This window comes from Salmo salar, chromosome ssa18 (genome assembly GCF_905237065.1).
Source record: "Salmo salar chromosome ssa18, Ssal_v3.1, whole genome shotgun sequence".
Taxonomy (NCBI): domain Eukaryota; kingdom Metazoa; phylum Chordata; class Actinopteri; order Salmoniformes; family Salmonidae; genus Salmo; species Salmo salar.
The window spans coordinates 18154114-18172897 of NC_059459.1; the positions used below are offsets into that span (position 1 = coordinate 18154114).

Below are 18784 nucleotides of genomic sequence, written 5' to 3' on the forward strand. Positions count from 1 at the left end.
TGGAGCAATATGCTACCCAGATAGGGTTCAATTTAACTCACGATGATAAACCTCAGAATTGTTGTCGTGACAAATACAACAGACGTGCTCATTCCACACTGGCTCGCGCTCTATGTGTGAAAATACTAAAATAGCACAGGCTGTTTTCGACCATCATCCACTGTAATAACACATAAACTAGGTTACATGCATTTACTGTAGCCTTTCTGTCAAGATGGGCTGCTGTAGGCTGATGCGAGAGTGCTGGCGCTGGCCTACATTGGGCTGATACTCAATCGCTCCCCGTCACCAAAGCAACGAACGTACAAGCAAACAGCTGTTGAGATATGGGATGGAAACACACAGTGCTTGACTTCAACTCAAATTGGTGCCCGTACTCATTTTGGATGCCGGTAGTGTTTATATTTAGGTGCAGGAGCTCCACAATACTTCTGAGCTAATATTCTAGAAGAAGAACAGGAGCTCAAGCAGTAGAGCAGTTGAGGTGCTGGTACTCAGTTCCGTGAGCTCCTGCCCAAGTCAAGCACTGGAAACACACCGCTGGGTCAGAGATGCCGTTTCACTGATTTTACAAGCAGAAATGACAGAATCTCGGTCGAATGACGCTGTGCAATCGCAGCCTGGTGTTAGCCTATCTGTAGCATACAGAAGCTGTGCTTGGGAATATACTAGCCTGGGCTATAGGTTATCTAGAACCTATATAGCAAGCGGTTTAGAATTGTTCGGATATGACAGAACACATAATTGCATTGGGGGAAATGGGAGCGGTTGAGAAGAAATTAGTTTGATATTCGTTTATTTGTGTCCGGGTATTAAAAGACAGTGGAGTGTGAAGCTGCTGTGTGTCTCGGAGACGACACACCCCTTTTCTCTCTCTCTCTTCCTCCCTCCCTTCCGGTCTCCTCCTCTTCGTCTCTTACACCTGTGACGGCCCTGACCCAACACACTCTTACTCAAAGCCCCCCCCCCCCTCTCTCTCTCTCTCTCTCTCTCTCACTCCTCACTCACATCATGTTAGGACATCTTGTTAGGTCATCCTTGACTCTCTGTAGTCTAAATTGTAGGCTATAGATGGTTGAGAGTGAAATAAGCAACACTATCTTTGCCGTGAGAGAAGCTGGGGCTGTATAGGCGCTACCATCTCATGTCTGGGGAGTGCAGCTGACCAGTGAACACTACAGTAGGCAGTCTCACATGCATGGAGCTGTCCACTGACATTCTGTATAATCACAATCAAGAGTCACTGATACCACAGCCCATATAACAAGGATGCACCGAGGGATAGCCTACATGCTGATAAACACATAGCCTACACACACACACACACACTCACTACAGCTTATCACTACACACGTCAACAGTCTATGCTGCACCTTAGTGCCATGAGTAGGTTAGATAGTCAGATATGTGTATAGGTTTGTTAGCCTATTGGTAGCCTAGCGGAAGGTGAGCGGCAGTATGGCAGCATCTCTGCACAACATCTCCCCAGCATCTCCAGAGCGGAAATAGCCCCAGTATCTCCCTTACTTTAACATGGCCTCTTCCTTCTCCTCCTCCTCCTTCTGTCGAGCTAGCACGGCCATGATGATCTTCCTCTCCTCCTCCGTCAGATGGCTCAGGTCCGGCTCGGGCATGGACGCCGGCACGACGGGTGGACGCGCGCCGCCCGGAGGGCCCACCGAGGCGGACATCTTCTCCCCCTCTCTTTGGCGGCTAGGATCACTGACAGAAATCCCGCTGGCAGAGCCCACGGATCACGACATGGCCCATGGACGAAGCAACGGCTCGGGCAAGTGATGCAAGGCTCCCATGGTGGCAGGCACCCACGGTGGGAGTGCTTCTTCGGTTCCTAGTCGCCTTTTCTCTCTCTCTTTCTCTCTCTCTTCCTCTCTCTCGCTCTTTTCTCTTCTCCCCCCCACCCCCCGCCCGCCCTCCTCTCCCCTCCACCTCCAGTTACGGGGAGCCCATGTCTCCGGCAGAGAATGATAGGCTACTCGGTCACCTGGTGAAGCTAGCTTCGTTCAACGCAGAGAGATGTTTCTCTGCCGCTGCCTAGGCTGGAACGCTGGCTAGGTGGGCTCCTTGTTTTACACCACTGCCGCGCTCTGCTGCTGATGCTGCTGCTGTCACGGAGATGTGGAACCGTCAATGGGACCGCAGCCCCTGAAGCGCGCGCACCTTCTCACGCAGGGAGCGCGCATTGTCATTTGAGAATGGGGGCTCGCCGTACGATGCGCGTGCAAAATATTATATTTCACTTCACCAATCGAGGCGTGCTAGTGACGCGCGCCCTTCCTCCATTCCTTCTTTCCTTATACGAGCACCCGGCACAAACACGTGCGTGTGAGTGTCAGTAGTGCTGGTGAATCTTGTTAATAAGACCTCAGCTCAAAATGCTCACAACACAAATGTAGCGTTGTGGTGGTTGTTCTATAGGCCAATCTTCCTACAATGAAAATGTGTATGAGCCCATTTCAGGACCACGGACAGTGCAGTGGGCAGCCGGCGACGAGGTTCTAAATGAGACGGATAATCCAAGTTTCCCCGTCTTTCTTTCATAAAACATGTAACTTTATTAGGCTAAAAAGTTGTAGTAGTTGTAGTAGTACGTTGCTAGTTAACGACGTAAAGGATGCCACGTTTTATGAATGTGGCCATGTGTATGTTGTCTAGTAGCCTATATCATGTGCAGGATAAACTCTAACAACGGGAATTCTAAACCACCCATTGTATAATTAAGCAATAATAGTTGAGAGGCCATATGTTAGGACATTTTTAATCGTGGATGTGATGTGGTCATAGCCTCGAAACGAAGCCGTTGTATAATACTACATATTCTCGACTCATTTATTGAATTTAACTCCAACAGAGTTGTAGCCTGTCTGCTGGCTGCCTGTTTGAGGTGCTCGATTAAGACAGCTCCCCGCACCTCTCCGATTCAGAGGGGTTGGGTTAAATGCGGAAGAGACATTTCAGTTGAATGCATTCAGTTGTACTACTGATTAGGTATCCCCCTTTTCCTTTCATATCATAAGTCTTTCACTTTAGCCCGACGCAGGTGTTTCACAGCTATGCTACAGTATTTGTAGTGCTACAGGGTTTGCAGCTCAATCTAATAACAGGCGGCGATTCTATGCCAAGAAAGTCAAGGCTTGTAGCAGCGAATGGGGATTTTATGTCATAGGCTATCTATCTTTCAAGAAAATCATGTTTTCAAAGAAACAGCCCCAATTCGTACACAATATCAGGCTACCAGCAGATGGCAGCACGTAGCCGGTCAATAATAGAAGCTATTCACTGGACAAACAGCTATTGACGTTCAGGCCTATAACACCATTGATTTAGGAATCTGTCACCCTACAAATGTGCAATATTTAGGGGTGCTGCATTGGCTAAGTAGTTTCGCTGTAACCTGGGATGATTGAAAATGAAACATTTGGCTGTTTCTTATTTAGGTTTACACAATGCTTCCTTGCAACACTTGGTAGCATTTTAAAAACAACATAAGATACACATTGTTGTTCCAAGCAAAAGGCCTAATAATGAACAATAATAATAAGAACAAGAATTTATATTGAGGTTAATTATTAGCCCCGAATAACATGTAGACGTAACTTACAAATAACTTGTATGTTGATATGGTGAATACAGGGTTTTGTCTTGACGCAACTGCTGTAGAGCCATACGTTAAATTGCCGTTCACCTAGCAGTACATGGGATAGCTGTACACGGGATAGCCTACAAATTGGCTTGTAGAGGACTTTTCTACCTGTCTCAGCTAAAGTGGTGGGAAATACTCAGTAGGGTCTCTACTAACCAAACATGCTTAGTTTTGGAAGGGGACTGTGTGGAGGGGGTGGAGAACGAAGTCCTGCTGGATATGTCTGACACACCCGCCATCAAAAACGACACATATTTGGTTAGTAGAGACCATTCTGAGTATTGTCCACCCCACTTTAGCTGAGACAGTTAGAAGAGTTCTCGCTACAGCCAGGGGCGAAAATCTGATATCAACTTTGGAGGGGACAATTACATTAAATTTTCTCAAGATCAATTCCTGAGGGGGACACCAAAAGTAGTGCTGTAACACATAGCCTACATTGTAATATGGTAAATGTATATTGAGGAACCAAAGAAATAAGGTGTTTGCCGTACTCCTAACTACCGGTACCCAAAACTACACAACTAATCACAACAGCAATACCATTGCCTTTAACAAATCTTAGTTCAGTCACCAGTTTAAGTTGAGAGTGGGGGTATCCATGGCATTTTCCAATTATGTTCCTATTTTACAAGTCAAAAAAATTGAGAACCTTTCATAATGTTGCCAAACAAAGACTCAACAAACTTACCTGAGACTCCCTGTCTCTGCCAGTCTGTCCCTGCATATCTGTCCCCAGCTCTGCTGTCTGTGTGCCATCTGTTGCCTGCTCTGCCTAATGACATCATTGTGAAACATTTCCATTAGAATTTCATTTCTTTCTTATGAACATTTTATCAACTAGTCTTTAAGATATTAGGCTACTAGGGTTCTTACTATGCGTTTTGGTGTGTTGAAAAATACTCTGATGTCCGTCTTTTATTTTTCTGCCATTTTTCTACCTGGCTGGCTGGCTGGCTGGCTGGCTACACACACACACAGTGTGTAGGTTATTTACAGTAGGAGATGGGCTTCTATCATCTTCTATCATTCTATTTGGGCTTCGATCTAAAAGGTAGCTAGCAAATGTGAAACGGATTAAAATGACAAGAGTTGACAGCTGTATGAGTTCACCATTTACACAACATATGCTGCAACCTTTTGTAATTTTAATAGTTTGTTTCATATTGGCTGGCTTCCAACAATAGCTGAATTTGCAAAGCTAGCGAGCACCAATTCAGTTTCAGTGGTGTTTGCTATAATCTTTGCTACCCGGGTTAAATAAAGGTGAAATGAAATTAATAAATAAAAGTTCCCTTGCGACAATTTAGCTTTTGCAACGAGACCATTAAATATATTTAAGACAATGGTAGAAGAGTGTAGTTCTGTTCAGTTTGGACTTCAGTTTATCGCTAACCTTATCACAGGGACTTTGAAGCACTAACTTACATCATCTGCATGCTGATCTTGGAATAGATTGACGATAGCAAAGATTCCATCTTTGACGACGCCACATAAATGGAATAGGTACTAGCTAGCTTAATAGTTAATATTTGCGCGCTAGCTCTGCATATTCAGCTAGTGTGTGTGTGCGCGATTGACTGGATGAACCTCACGGCAGTTACGTGCAAACTAAGGAACTGGCAGTGGATCAAACCATTGTGAGGCAAAGGGCGGGGGGGGTCGCAATCTTTTGAAACTTAAAAATGCGCTATTAAGTGTCTATAATCAGCACAATTGCTTTCATTGCGTATTATTAATATTATTTAAATTACATAGTTATGTTTCAGTGATATATTGGGGGGGACAAATCATATTTTTCCCAGGATGGGGGGGTCGTGTGTCCCCCGTCCCCCCCGGGATTTCCGCCCCTGGCTACAGCCCAATATTCACAGCGCAATATTCAAATCAAATCACATTTTATTTGTCACATGCTCCCGAGTGGCGCAGATGTCTAAGGTACTGCATCTCAGTGCTAGAGGCATAACTACAGAACCTGGTTTGATTCCATGCTTCGTAAACAACAGGTGTGGATGAACAATATGTTCAACACACCAGTTGTCATACCAGTGTCATTTTTCTTTGGGGGGGAGAGGGGGGGGTTCATACATTACTTACTGCATTTTTTTGTCGGCCCAATAATTTATTTAAATTAAATATCTTTTGAATGAGTTATCCACATTGCAATGTTTTGAAATGGGGCTTTTATTTTGAAGGGTTGTCATTACCATACGAAAGTCACGTAATTGTTTGTGCTGCTGGCAGGTTGGAACAGCGGGCTTGTTTGAAATGGAAAAGCGTCCGGGTAGCTTTTGATAGAGAAGAACACGAAGACGAAGCAGCTGCTTTATAAGTGGGATGCGCTGTTGAGCGCAACATCCCGAGGGGTTCGTGCTAATTGTACGGACATTGTGACAGCTGGTTAAATTGCACGCCTTGAGAAGGCAATAACAAGATGTATGTCTGGAGAAGTGCTTTGTTGTCATAACGAGAGGTATACTTGGACATCACAGTCTCACAATCAATTCGTGCATATATGCACATAATGCATTTCAGCAAATTTCGTGCGTTTTTGTGCGTTTTTGTGCTTTTTAATTCGTAGGCTACACAAAAGCCTTTGCAGCAACCATATAGACGCGATAGTTTATATTTCATTTTTGTTCTCCTTAATGGCTAATTCAACGTTATGAATATACAGAAATGTTGTCTTTGTTTAACCCTGTTTTAAAACGTGTCGTTGTATGCACTGTTTTAGACTTTCTGAACAGAATTTTTTAGAAAAGACTCACATTTATGTGCGACTTAATTCGTGGGAAAATGTGTTTTATTAATGCCAATGCTGTTTTCTGTGCTTGATTTCGCTTAATACTTTGGATACTGGTGCACTTGTAATCAGAAGGCCTTTTTGTCATATAGCCAACAGTACACGATTTTCTTAATAACCCATTTCATATTTCGTGGAGCCTAAATCACACAATTGTCTTCATAATGCATGTATTACATGTTAAACAGGTGAATGTAAAATAATGAATTATGTTGGCTTACACTTATGGCATTTCCAAGGCCTTTCCATTATGATTATTACGGTCATGTCACTCATGTTATATACTTAGGCTACTGTAACGCGTTCAACCATTTAGCAAGTCAGAAATGTCAGTTTCCTAGTACCGACTGGCACTTGAATGCAGTATTATGCTGGCTTCACATTCTCGTGGGAAACGGGAAAATGGGTAGTTGTAACTCCGACATGATTGTGTTCAAGTGCTTTTGAAGTCTGAACAATTCTTAAACCAATAAGATTGGCAACACAATTTTCTAATTTCCCACTTGTAATTCCTATTTGGAGGGTCATTGAAGTGAAACTTCCCGGTCAGAACTAGGAATTCCCGAGAACTCCGATTGTACCTGAACGAGGCATTAGTATGTGTAATAGCAGCCTACATACATAGCCTACATCTGTCTTCAGATTTATTTTATGGGTGATTTTTCCATTGAAAGAAATGTATTTAATCTTCCACTCCACTCTTCTGATACATTTATTTCCTGCAGACAAGATGATATTCAACAGGTAGGCATTTTGAAACCGTTCAGAGATTACTCCAAGTAATGGCACTCTTTGGGATCTTTGCCAGGGAACATTTAAATACATTATCAATGGAAAATACTGTTTTCTCTGCTTGATTTCACTTAATATGTTTGCGTGTTGCGCTCATTGCAGTCAGACAACATGTTGGCCGATCAAAACCCTTGCGGGTGATGTTGCGTTCTCCCCCCAAGTCGTACGAGAAATAACGGAAAACTGACCCAAGATCAGTACTGTACATATGCAACTTCAACCCAACGCAATGCGGGGCGCGTTCCAGCTCGTCAACACAATCGGCTGCAGGGGAGGTTACTTTCTGTGTTGTTCAATTTATATAAGAATATCAAATTAAATGAATCTAAGAAACGCTTTTCCAGGTAGTTTGAATGTATATTCTTATGCTGTGCAGATTCTGTGTAATTTGACCAACAACACAAATGCGCATCATGACTTCAACAAAAAAGGCAACTTGGAACGTACCCGATCCTCCCATGCGATCATTCCCTTTCCCGGTAAATGAAGTATGAAAATAAACCACGTGTTGTAATCGTTACTATATAATGTTATGGAGATTGATTTATTGCTTTTTACGACATTTCTCAAACCACTATGCATTTTCACTGATCTGTCAAGTTTTTCAATCAAAATCTTAGCTATAGGCCAACTCAACAGTTTCAGCTTGCTAGCTAGCTTTAGCTAGGCTACGGTCTGGTGTTTCATGGTGGGTGCAGGGTTTTGTTCTGGGCAACATCTACACACCTGATTAAACTAGTTTGAGTGGTTAATTACTTTAATCCACATGAGTCAAACTCCTACCATGGGAGGTCCGAGTGTTTGCAGGTTTTTGCTCCACCCTTGATTGATAAATTTAGGTCACAAATGACTAAGGAACTCCCCTCACCTGGTTAGGTTGTCCAGGTGTTGATTGAAATGAAAAACCAAAAAGCAGCAGACACTCTGCCCTCTGTGGAATGAGTTTGACCCCCCTGTCTAATAGAGCGAGTCCAACTTGTCTTTGCAAAGCCTTTCTAAAGACAGTTTTAGATCTTGTGGAGAAAACAATTCCAACCAATGGATGAATTGGGACCACCAGACAGCACTGCTCCCATCCACAGTGAATGTGTTTCTATCCAATGGTCATTTTGTTATCCATCGTTCACATTCTTTACATTTTTGTACACCACCTGTAGTTTCTGTGATGTAATCCACTTACAAATTAAGTACATTTAAATCCTCAGTTACATTTTTTATTAAAATAAGTATCCTACATATACAGCTGTGAAATACAATTCTAAACTTGTTCTATTCTCTTTACTTTGCAGCTCCAAATAAAGACTCTTCACACCTACCACCCTTCTCTTCAGACCACTCAGACCCACACCTACCACCCTTCTCTTCAGACCACTCAGACCCACACCTACCACCCTTCTCTTCAGACCACTCAGACCCACACCTACCACCCTTCTCTTCAGACCATTCAGATCCACACCTACCACCCTTCTCTTCAGACCACTCAGACCCACACCCACCACCCTTCTCTTCAGACCACTCTGACCCACACCTACCACCCTTCTCTTCAGACCACTCAGACCCACACCCACCACCCTTCTCTTCAGACCACTCAGACCCACGCCTACCACCCTTCTCTTCAGACCACTCAGACCCACACCCACCACCCTTCTCTTCAGACCACTCAGACCCACACCTACCACCCTTCTCTTCAGACCTACGGCTGACATCTTTAGTCTCTCTATCTCTCTCTCTTTCTTTCTATCCATCCTCTTGATACAGATCTCTTGATCCATCCTCTGGCTGCATTTTAAGTAAGTGGAGACTTTTTCTCTTTTAATTCAGCTTTCTTCCCATTTCTTGTGTTTTCAAAAACAAACCAGGTTGTAGTTTTAAAATGCAAACCAACTGGAGGAGATTATTCAAAAATGGTATCTTAAAATAAGTAACAAAATCCCACTGGCCCAGGTATTGTATCATCTGTAACCAAATCCCACTGGCCCAGGTACTGTTTCATCTGTAACCAAATCCCACTGGCCCGGGTATTGTTTCATCTGTAACCAAATCCCACTGGCCCAGGTATTGTATCATCTGTAACCAAATCCCACTGGCCCAGGTACTGTTTCATCTGTAACCAAATCCCACTGGCCCGGGTATTGTTTCATCTGTAACCAAATCCCACTGGCCCGGTAGTCATCTGTAACCAAATCCCACTGGCCCAGGTACTGTTTCATCTGTAACCAAATCCCACTGGCCCGGGTATTGTTTCATCTGTAACCAAATCCCACTGGCCCGGGTACTGTTTTATCTGTAACCAAATCCCACTGGCCCAGGTACTGTTTCATCTGTAACCAAATCCCACTGGCCCAGGTACTGTTTCATCTGTCAACTAATGACACTCATTGCACTGTGGTCCTGAGACTATGGCAGGTAGCCTACATCTAGGTTACAATAGTAGTCAACAGTTAGTATGACACATTACGTTACAGTGTGGCAGGTTAAAGCCTCAGGCTTAGTTTTATTACTAGACGAGGTCCATTATCAGATCTGACCCATATGATTCAGTCATTGAAACCCATGTCACCTTCAAACACATACACAGCACTTCTTTAGTGGGTTTGAGAAGGTTCAGGGCTTGATGTTTAATGTGAGCTCAACGTTAGCTGCTTAGTTGGCCAAACTCTCTTTATTAATTGCTATTGTTAGTATAGTTTTTATCTCACAGTCTCTAGTTCTCCTTCTCAATTCAAGCCCATTGCCAGAGTGGACCTCCCTGGTGCATTCCATCAGTCAAAGTTGTGTATAGGGCTATTCTTTCTGACACTTTTGTATCCACCTTTCATGCAGAATGTCTCCTGGCTCCAGCCGTAAGCTGTGTCCTAGTTGTAACACATCAATAGGAGTAGCATCAAAGAAGTGCACGTTCTGTGGTGCAACAATACAGCTAAAGGTCAAGTTAGAGGCCCAAAAAAGGAAGGCTACAGATGAATGGGAAAATAAGACAATGAAACATGGAAGGTATGCAACCTTGGTTAATGCAGCAAACAAGCTGGTAAGCTTTATTATGTTTTCCTCTAAAAAGATTTCTGCATTTCTAGCTTAGGGATATGATACTGTAACGCCCTGGCCATAGAGAGGGTTTTTTGTTCTTTATTTTGGTTAGGCCAGGGTGTTACATTGGGTGGGCGTTCTATGTTCCTTTTTCTATGTTTTGGTATTTCTTTGTTTTGGGCCATGTGTGTGGCTCCCAATCAGGCACAGGTGGTGCTCATTGCTGCTGATTGGGAGTCACACATAAGGAGCATGTTTTTCCTTTGGGTTTTGTGGGTAATTGTTTCTTGTTTAGTGTGGTTGCACCTGACAGGACTGTTGGCTGTCAGTTTCCTTGTTTTTGTTTTTGTATAGTGGTCTTTCCAATTAAATTGAAGGATGAATACTAACTCTGCTGCATTTTGGTCCTTTCCTGAAGACAGCCCTTACAGAATACCCACCAACAACGGACCAAGCAGCAGAGGAAGGAGCAGCACAAGGAGAGGCACCAGGAGAAAGGCTATCTGGAGTCATGGACTTGGGAGGAAATCCTGGACGGGAAAGGACCATGGACTCAAGCTGGGGATTATCGCCGCCCACAGTGGGAGATCGAGGCGGCGAGAGCTGAGAGGCGCTGGTATGAGGAGAGGGAGCGCAACGGACACGGGAGGCAGCCCCACAATTTTTTGGGGGGGGGCACACGGGGAGATTGGCGGAGTCAGGTGGTAGACCTAAGCCAACTCCCGTGCTTACCGGAAGCAGCGTGGTACTGGTAAGACACCGTGTTATGCTGTGGAGCGCACGGTGTCCCCAGTGCACGTTCAAAGCCCGGTGCGCTACATACCAGCCCCCGCAAGTGCCATGCGAGTGCAGGCATCGAGCCAGGGCGGATGGTGCCAGCTCAGCGCGTCTGGTCTCCAGTGCGCCTCCTCGGTCCAGGTTATCCTGCGCCGGCGTTGCGCACTGTGTCTCCAGAGCGCTGGGAGGGTCCAGTTCGCCCAATACCTGCTCTCCGCCCGTGCCGGGCCAAAGTGGGTATTCAGCCTGGAGTGTGGGTAAAGAGTGTCCGTACCAGAACTCCAGTGCTCCCCCACAGCCCGGTTTATCCTGTGCCTCCTCCTCGGACCAGGCCTCCAGTGGGTCTCCCCATCCTGGTCCATCCTGTGCCACCTCCCAGGACTAGGCCTCCAGTGGGTCTCCCCATCCTGGTCGGTCCTGTGCCACCTCCCAGGAATAGGCCTCCAGTGGGTCTCCCCATCCTGGTCCGTCCTGTGCCACCTCCCAGGACTAGGCCTCCAGTGGGTCTCACCTGTCCAGAGCTGCCCGCCAGTCAACAGTCATCAGAGCTGCCCGCCAGTCAACAGTCGTCAGAGCTGCCCGCCAGTCAACAGTCGTCAGAGAGGCCAGACTGCGCTGAACTGCCGGAGTGGCCAGACTGCCCTGAACTGCCAGAGTGGCCAGGGACGCCCGCCAGCCCGGTGAGTCCTGTGCCTACGCCTAGGGCCAGGCCTCTGTCATGTCTCCCCAGCCCGGTGAGTCCTGTGCCTGTGCCCAGGGCCAGGCATCCATCATGTCTCCCCAGCCTGGTGAATCCTGGGTCAGTGCCGTCGGAGCCGCCAGGGTCGCCCGCGAGCCGGGCGCAACCATCGCCGCCCGCCAGCCGGGCGCAACCAGGGTTGCCCGCCAGCCGGGCGCAACCATCGCCGGTCGCCAGCCGGGCGCAACCAGGGTCGCCCACCAGCCGGGCGCAGCCATCGCCGCCCGCCAGCCGGGCGCAGTCAGCGTCGCCCACCAGACCTTCGGCGCGGCCAGGTGCGCCACCTAAGAGGGCGACACCAAGGGTGGAGCAGAGGCCACGTCCCGCACCTGAGCCGCCGCCGTAAGAAGGCCCACCGGACCCTCCCCTTCAGAGTCAGGTTTTGCGGCCGGAGTCCGCACCTTTGGGGGGGGGTACTGTAACGCCCTGGCCATAGAGGGGTTTTTTGTTCTTTATTTTGGTTAGGCCAGGGTGTTACATTGGGTGGGCGTTCTATGTTCCTTTTTCTATGTTTTGGTATTTCTTTGTTTTGGGCCATGTGTGTGGCTCCCAATCAGGCACAGGTGGTGCTCATTGCTGCTGATTGGGAGTCACACATAAGGAGCATGTTTTTCCTTTGGGTTTTGTGGGTAATTGTTTCTTGTTTAGTGTGGTTGCACCTGACAGGACTGTTGGCTGTCAGTTTCCTTGTTTTTGTATAGTGTTCTTTCCAATTAAATTGAAGGATGAATACTAACTCTGCTGCATTTTGGTCCTTTCCTGAAGACAGCCCTTACAGATACCCTCTATGCACTTATTTGTTGTTGTCTCATTGTGTCATTTAAGAGTGTAAATCTAAATGTCATTATTTGACTGATATTTGTTGTGTTTCTGGAAGTTATTTTGTCATTAATGATTCCAGGTACATAGGTTCCACAAGGTAGGAGTGTACCCCCTGCTACACTTTGTCGTCGACTGCACTGTGTCCTCACAGTGGTATGACGAGTCAGACCTCAATGGCAACAATCCAAAGGTTGTATGAGGCAATTGTGAAAGGTATTTGGACAGAAATATGTATGTTTGTCTACCTTAATAAGTCTCTATCCCTCAACCACCACATCCGTCAGACTGTAAAAAACGAATTATTCCACTTAGACAAATTCGCCAAAGTCAGCCCCTCCCTCTCCTGTACTGCGGGCCGAACCTCTCATCCATGTTTTCTTCTTCTCCCGAACTCACTACTCCCCAGCACTAACAGACTCCCTCGATAAGCTCCAAATGGTTCAAAACTCAGCAGCCCATCTTCTAACCCACACTAAATCATCCTGGCAGCATATCACCCCCATCCTCTGTGAACTCCACTGGCTCCCTGTCTCCCACCGCATGAATTACAAGATCCTCCTGGCCGAAAAAAGCTCTCCCCCACCTTGCTACCCCTTACCTCTCTGACCTTCTCTCCTACCAGACCTCATGCTCTTTCCGCTCAACCACAGTTGGCCAACTTGTCATTGGGGCGGCAGCGTAGCCTAGTGGTTAGAGCGTTGGACTAGTAACCGAAAGGTTGCAAGATCAAATCCCTGAGCTGAACAAGGTACAAATCTGTTGTTCTGCCACTGTTCCTAGGCCATCATTGAAGATAAGAATTTGTTCTTAACTGACTTGCCTAGTTAAATAAAGGTAAAATAAATAAAAAATACCCAGGTCCAAGCTCCAGAGTTTCAGTGACAGGGCCTTGTCCAGGGTTGCTCCTAGGCTCTGGAACTCCCTTCCTCCAGCCATCTGTGACTCTAAGTCCATCATCTTTCAGTCCTGCCTAAAAACCCACCTCTTCACCATGGCCTACCACTGTTTCACACATATGCGCAACACCTGCTATCTCACTCACACATCACACCATTTCCTTGGGCCCTTCTTACCTCTGTTTATACCTGGTTCTAACATGCATTATATGTCCTGATCTTGTCCACAGTCTGATTATTCCCACATTTTCAGACAGGTGTAGACGATTAAAAGAAGCATTTTGATCAGATCTTTCTGACCACGTCTGGAGTTGACAGTAAAACCATTTAAATCATCCTGCCTTCTAAAATCATTGACAGGTGGCACCATTGACTTATGGAATATATATGTCTTAAAATAAATAAAAAAGTATTATTTTGAAAGAATATCTGTCAAAGAATTAGCATACAAGGCGGGACCAGTATATCTGTTCACAATGCGGACACAGTGGACTGATAAGACCATCAGAATGTGGACAAGATCAGGACAAAGGACGCATGTTTGCACCAAAAAATTTTGTTTAATGTTTTTCTTCCTTTTCTTTAGTCTGCTGTTGTTTAGTTAGATTATTGATTGTTTGTTAGTTTCTACAATTGTAAAGCTATGTATGTTTCATGTATAATTATTGTTATTATTAAAGTAGAGGAGTTAGTTCAGGCAAGCAACATTTCAACACATTCTTTTCACATATCCTGTGTAGAAGTTTATTTATAAAATGGGTGGTTCCAGCCCTGAATGCTGATTGTCTGAATGCCTTGGTATATCAGACCGTATGACAAAACATTTATTTTTACTGCTCTAATTACATTGGTAGCCAGTTTATAATAGCAATAAGGCACCTCAGGGGTTTGTGGTATATGGCCAATATATCACAGTTAAGGGCTGTATCCAGGCACTCCGCATTGCGTCATGCATAAGAACAGCCCTTAGCCGTGGTATATTGCCATATACCACACCTCGGGCCTTATTGCTTAAATATACCGGAATTTCTGGACTATTAAGCGCACCTGAATATAAGCCGCACCCACTGAATTAAAATGTTTTTTTTATTTTGAACATAAATAAGCCGCACATGTCTATAAGCCGCAGGTGCCTACCGGTACATTGAAACAAATGAACTTTACACAGGCTTTAACGAAAAACGGCTTGTAACAAAAATAAATAGGCTTTAACGAAACACGGCCTGTAACAAAAATAAATAGGCTTTAACAAAACACGGCTTGTAAAAAAATAAAAAAAATAGCAGTAAGCTTTAGTTGTCTTTTTGCCCTGAGTCAATTCCTCACGCTGCTGTTTCCAACGTCTTATCATCGACTCATTAATACCAAGCTCCCGTGCAGCAGCTCTATTTCCTTTTCCAACAGCCAGATCAATCGCCTTCAACTTGAAAGCTGCATCATATGCATTTCTCCGTGTCTTTGCCATGATGAGGGTGACGAAATGACTACCGTAATCAGAATGATGGGAAGTTTGAGAGCGCTCGATTTAATCTAAACAGTAAACAAAAAAGTTGTTTGACCTTAACCCGTTCGGCAATTTCATTGGTCTAATGAAAGCTTCATGCCGCCAAAAAACTGAGCACGTCACAGAATGTGTTTTTTTGGAGAGAAAAAAATTGAAAGTGGGAAAAATCCATATATTAGCCACTTCATTGTTTAAGCCGCGAGGTTCAAAGCCTGGGAAAAAAAGTTGCGGCTTATAGTCCGGAATTTACGGTACATGCTCACCTCTGCCAATTGGAAACTGTTGCCCACTTGTCTGTCCCATTTCCTTAATATGTTCTATTTCACAGTGGCAATCAACACCCATACCCCCACACTACAACCCTCCAACCCTCCTCAACCAGGTTGAACTCCCAATATCCCCCACCACTCAGGAGCCCAGCTACACCCCCATCCTCAACCAGGTTGAACCCCCGATATCCCCCACCACTCAGGAGACCAGCTACACCCCCATCCTCAACCAGGTTGAACCCCCAATATCCCCCACCACTCAGGAGACCAGCTACACCCACACCAAACCAAAGAAGACGGAGAGAAAGTCCTGTCACCCTCAAAAAACCCTCCAACTCACTGAGCATGACAGTCAACCCCATCCAATCCTATCCAACCCCATCCAACCCCATCCTACCCCATCCAACCCCATCCTACCTACCAACCCCATCCAATCCTATCCAACCCCATCCAACCCCATCCTACCCCATCCAACCCCATCCTACCTACCAACCCCATCCAACCCCATCCCATCCTACCCCATCCAACCCCATCATACCTACCAACCCCATCCTACCCCACCCCATCCCATCCTACCCTATCCTACCCCATCCAACCCCATCCAACCCCATCCTAATCCTACCCACACCGTATCAAAAATCCTACCCCATCCAACCCCATCCTACCCCATCCTACCCCATCCAACCGTATCCAACCCCATCCAACCCCATCCTACCCCATCCAACCCCGACCAAGGAAGAGGAAATATGACTACATGCAAAAAGGTAAATTAGAATCTAACTTATATTGTTTATTCATAAATGTTAATGATGACAATAACTTCATTTATGCTTTTAATAAATGTATAAAACAATTCCAGTGATTGATGGTCTCCTAATTTTCAGGGGTCAGGGTTCTTCAGCTGTCCCTAAAGGATAACCCTTTTTGGTTCTAGGTAGAACCCTTTTCGGTTCCAGGTAGAACTCGATTGGGTTTTACATGGAACCAAAAGGGTTCTACCCGGAACCAAAAAGGGTTCTCCTATGGTGACAGCCAAATATCAATTTCTAAGAGTGTAGTCTAAGGCTAGGCATAGATGTAAAATGAATAATGCAATTGACTGTCCTGCTAACTTTATTCATGTTCTGGTGGGTGGTGATTAAATATATACATGCATTTATTGTTTCAGAGTGTCCAGTGCATCCGGGGAAACGATTTTCCCTATTCTCAAGATTCTTGCCAATAGAACTTCAAAGGAGGTAAATCTGCAGAACATTGAAATTCCTGTGACTGTATTTACAGGCTAATCCTAGTGCAACACCAATTGTAGTTAACTTGCAGTGCATAGACCTTGTAGTTAAAGTGGCAATATGTAACTTTCTGGGTGGCCCGACCAAATTCACATAGAAATGTTAGTTACAGATCATCATTCTACTTGAAAGCAAGTCTAAGAACAGTAGATCTGTTCCACAGTGTGCCTTAAGCCATAAGTATTTGGACAAATTCACTTAAAGTGTATTAAAGTTATAGTAAATGAAACCTTTTATTTAAAATACTAAATTCTGGAGTATAGATCCAAATTTCACATTTTAGCTTCACTCTCCAAATACATATGGTTTTGGCTGTACCTTGGTATTGGATGTTACAGTGCCTTGCAAAAGTAGTCAGACCCCTTGGAAATGCCTTTGATAGTGATTACAGCTGTGAGTCTTCTTGAGAGTCTTTTAGTCATTACAGCTGTGAGTCTTTTAGAGCTTAACACACCAGGATTGGGCAAAATTAGCCCATTATTCTTTTTATAATTCTTCAAGCTCTGTCAATATGTTGGGGATCATGTCTAGATAACAATTTAAAAGTCTTGCAATAGATTTCCAATCAGATTTAAGTCCAAACTTGAACTTGGCAACTCAGGAACATTCACTGTCTTCTTGGTAAGCAACTCCAGTGTAGATTTGGCATTGCGTTGTAGGTTATTGTACTTCTGAAAGGTGGATTCCTCTCCCAGTGTCTGGTGGAAAACAGGCTTTGCATTTAGGCCAGAAAGTATATTCCTTTGCAGTTCTTTTCAGTATTAACTCCAGTGCCTTGTTGCATGCAAGCTGCATGATTAGATTTTTTTTCTCTTCTGTATATTTGTATTCTTCTTTTCACTGTAGTTTAAGTCATTATTGTGGCGTTACTAAAATGATGTTGATCCTTCCTCAGTTTTTCTACCATGACAGCCTGTAACTGTAAAATCACCAATGGCCTCATGGTAACACCCCTGAGCAGTTGCATTCATGTCCTGCAGCTCAGTTCAGAAGAACGACTATCTTTGATGTGTCTGGGTGGTTTAATACATAATCCACACCATCATTATTAACTTGACCATGCTTAAAGAGATATGCAATGTCTGATTTGTTATTGTGACCCATCTACCAATCACTGCCCTTTATGAGGCTTTCGAAAAGCTCCCTGGTCTTTGTTGCTTGAAATTCAATACCTGACTGAGGGACCTTACAGATGTTCTATCTATGGGGTACAGAGGTATGGGTAGTTATTCAAAAATAATGTTAACCCCTATTGAGTCCATATAACGTATTATGTGATTTGTTAAGCCAAATTTAACTTGTCAACTAATTTAGGCATGCCTTTATAAAAAATCAAAATTTTCTTCCACTTTGACATTAGAGTACACCATTTTCAGTTGCTTGTTGACAAAAAAATATAAATGAAATCAATTGCAATCCAACATTGTAAACACAATAAAATGTGGCGAAATCCAAGGGGTATGAATACTTTTGCAAGGTACTTTATGTAGTTGAAATATTATATTTGAGAGGAGAAGAAGGCACTTGACCAAAAATCATAAAACCCTTTGAAAGGAATAGGTGCAACCCTTGCTCACGATTTCATATTGAATGATTTATTTTCTATTCACTGCTTAAAAACATGACATTCCTTATGTTTTCTTTCTTGTCTTACAGTGGCAAGACATGGGACGATGACTGGATCAAGGCCGAGGACCGGGTTTCTCCAGTTTAACCTACTTTATGCACAAATGTATTCCTCACTCTCCCTTCACATGTATCACTGTCAACCATAAATGGTTGGCCAAATTCACCATGATTTACCATTGAAACATTCATGGAGAATCAGCATGCCAACCATTTGATCTCAATCAGTTTCATGAGAATATGCATTTAGATATTCTTCATATAAAGTGAGCTACAAACATATTGCAACAGTGACACATTTGTTGTTGTTTTGGATCTGTACTCCAGAACTTTGTATTTGAAATTATACAATGACTATGAGGTTAAAGTGCAGACTATCGGCTTTAATTTGGGTGTATTTTCATCCATATCTGGTGAACCGTTTAGAAATTACAGCACATTTTGTACATAGCCCCCCCATTTTGGGGGACCAAAGGTATTGTGATAAATTCACTTATGTGTATTAAAGTAGTCAGAAGTTGAGTATTTTTGTCTTTTATGTTTGTATTGATTCATTTGACTATGTTATTAAATATATAC

The 18784-nt window shown here is 44.3% G+C and overlaps 1 protein-coding gene and 1 long non-coding RNA gene across 17 annotated transcripts in view; one reads left to right on the plus strand and one right to left on the minus strand.

Moving 5' to 3' along the window:
* The window catches only part of LOC106577074 (regulating synaptic membrane exocytosis protein 1), a 71291-nt gene extending 69191 nt beyond the window's left edge, over window positions 1-2100 (minus strand). For 13 of the 16 annotated variants that reach the window (XM_045700835.1, XM_045700825.1, XM_045700821.1 and 10 more), the window contains exon 1: window positions 1528-2099. In XM_045700835.1, coding sequence (XP_045556791.1) covers window positions 1528-1691 — 164 coding nt within the window. In that variant the 5' untranslated portion in view covers window positions 1692-2099. Of the gene's footprint in view, window positions 1-1527 lie in introns of all 16 variants that reach the window. The other 3 variants (XM_045700834.1, XM_045700832.1, XM_045700822.1) reach the window with 2 other exon arrangements.
* Window positions 2101-15928: 13828 nt separating this feature from the next.
* On the plus strand, window positions 15929-18784 carry LOC106577082 (uncharacterized). Its single transcript, XR_001322061.2, has 3 exons — window positions 15929-16054; window positions 16459-16528; window positions 18236-18784. It is a non-coding gene; the product is annotated as an uncharacterized lncRNA (long non-coding RNA).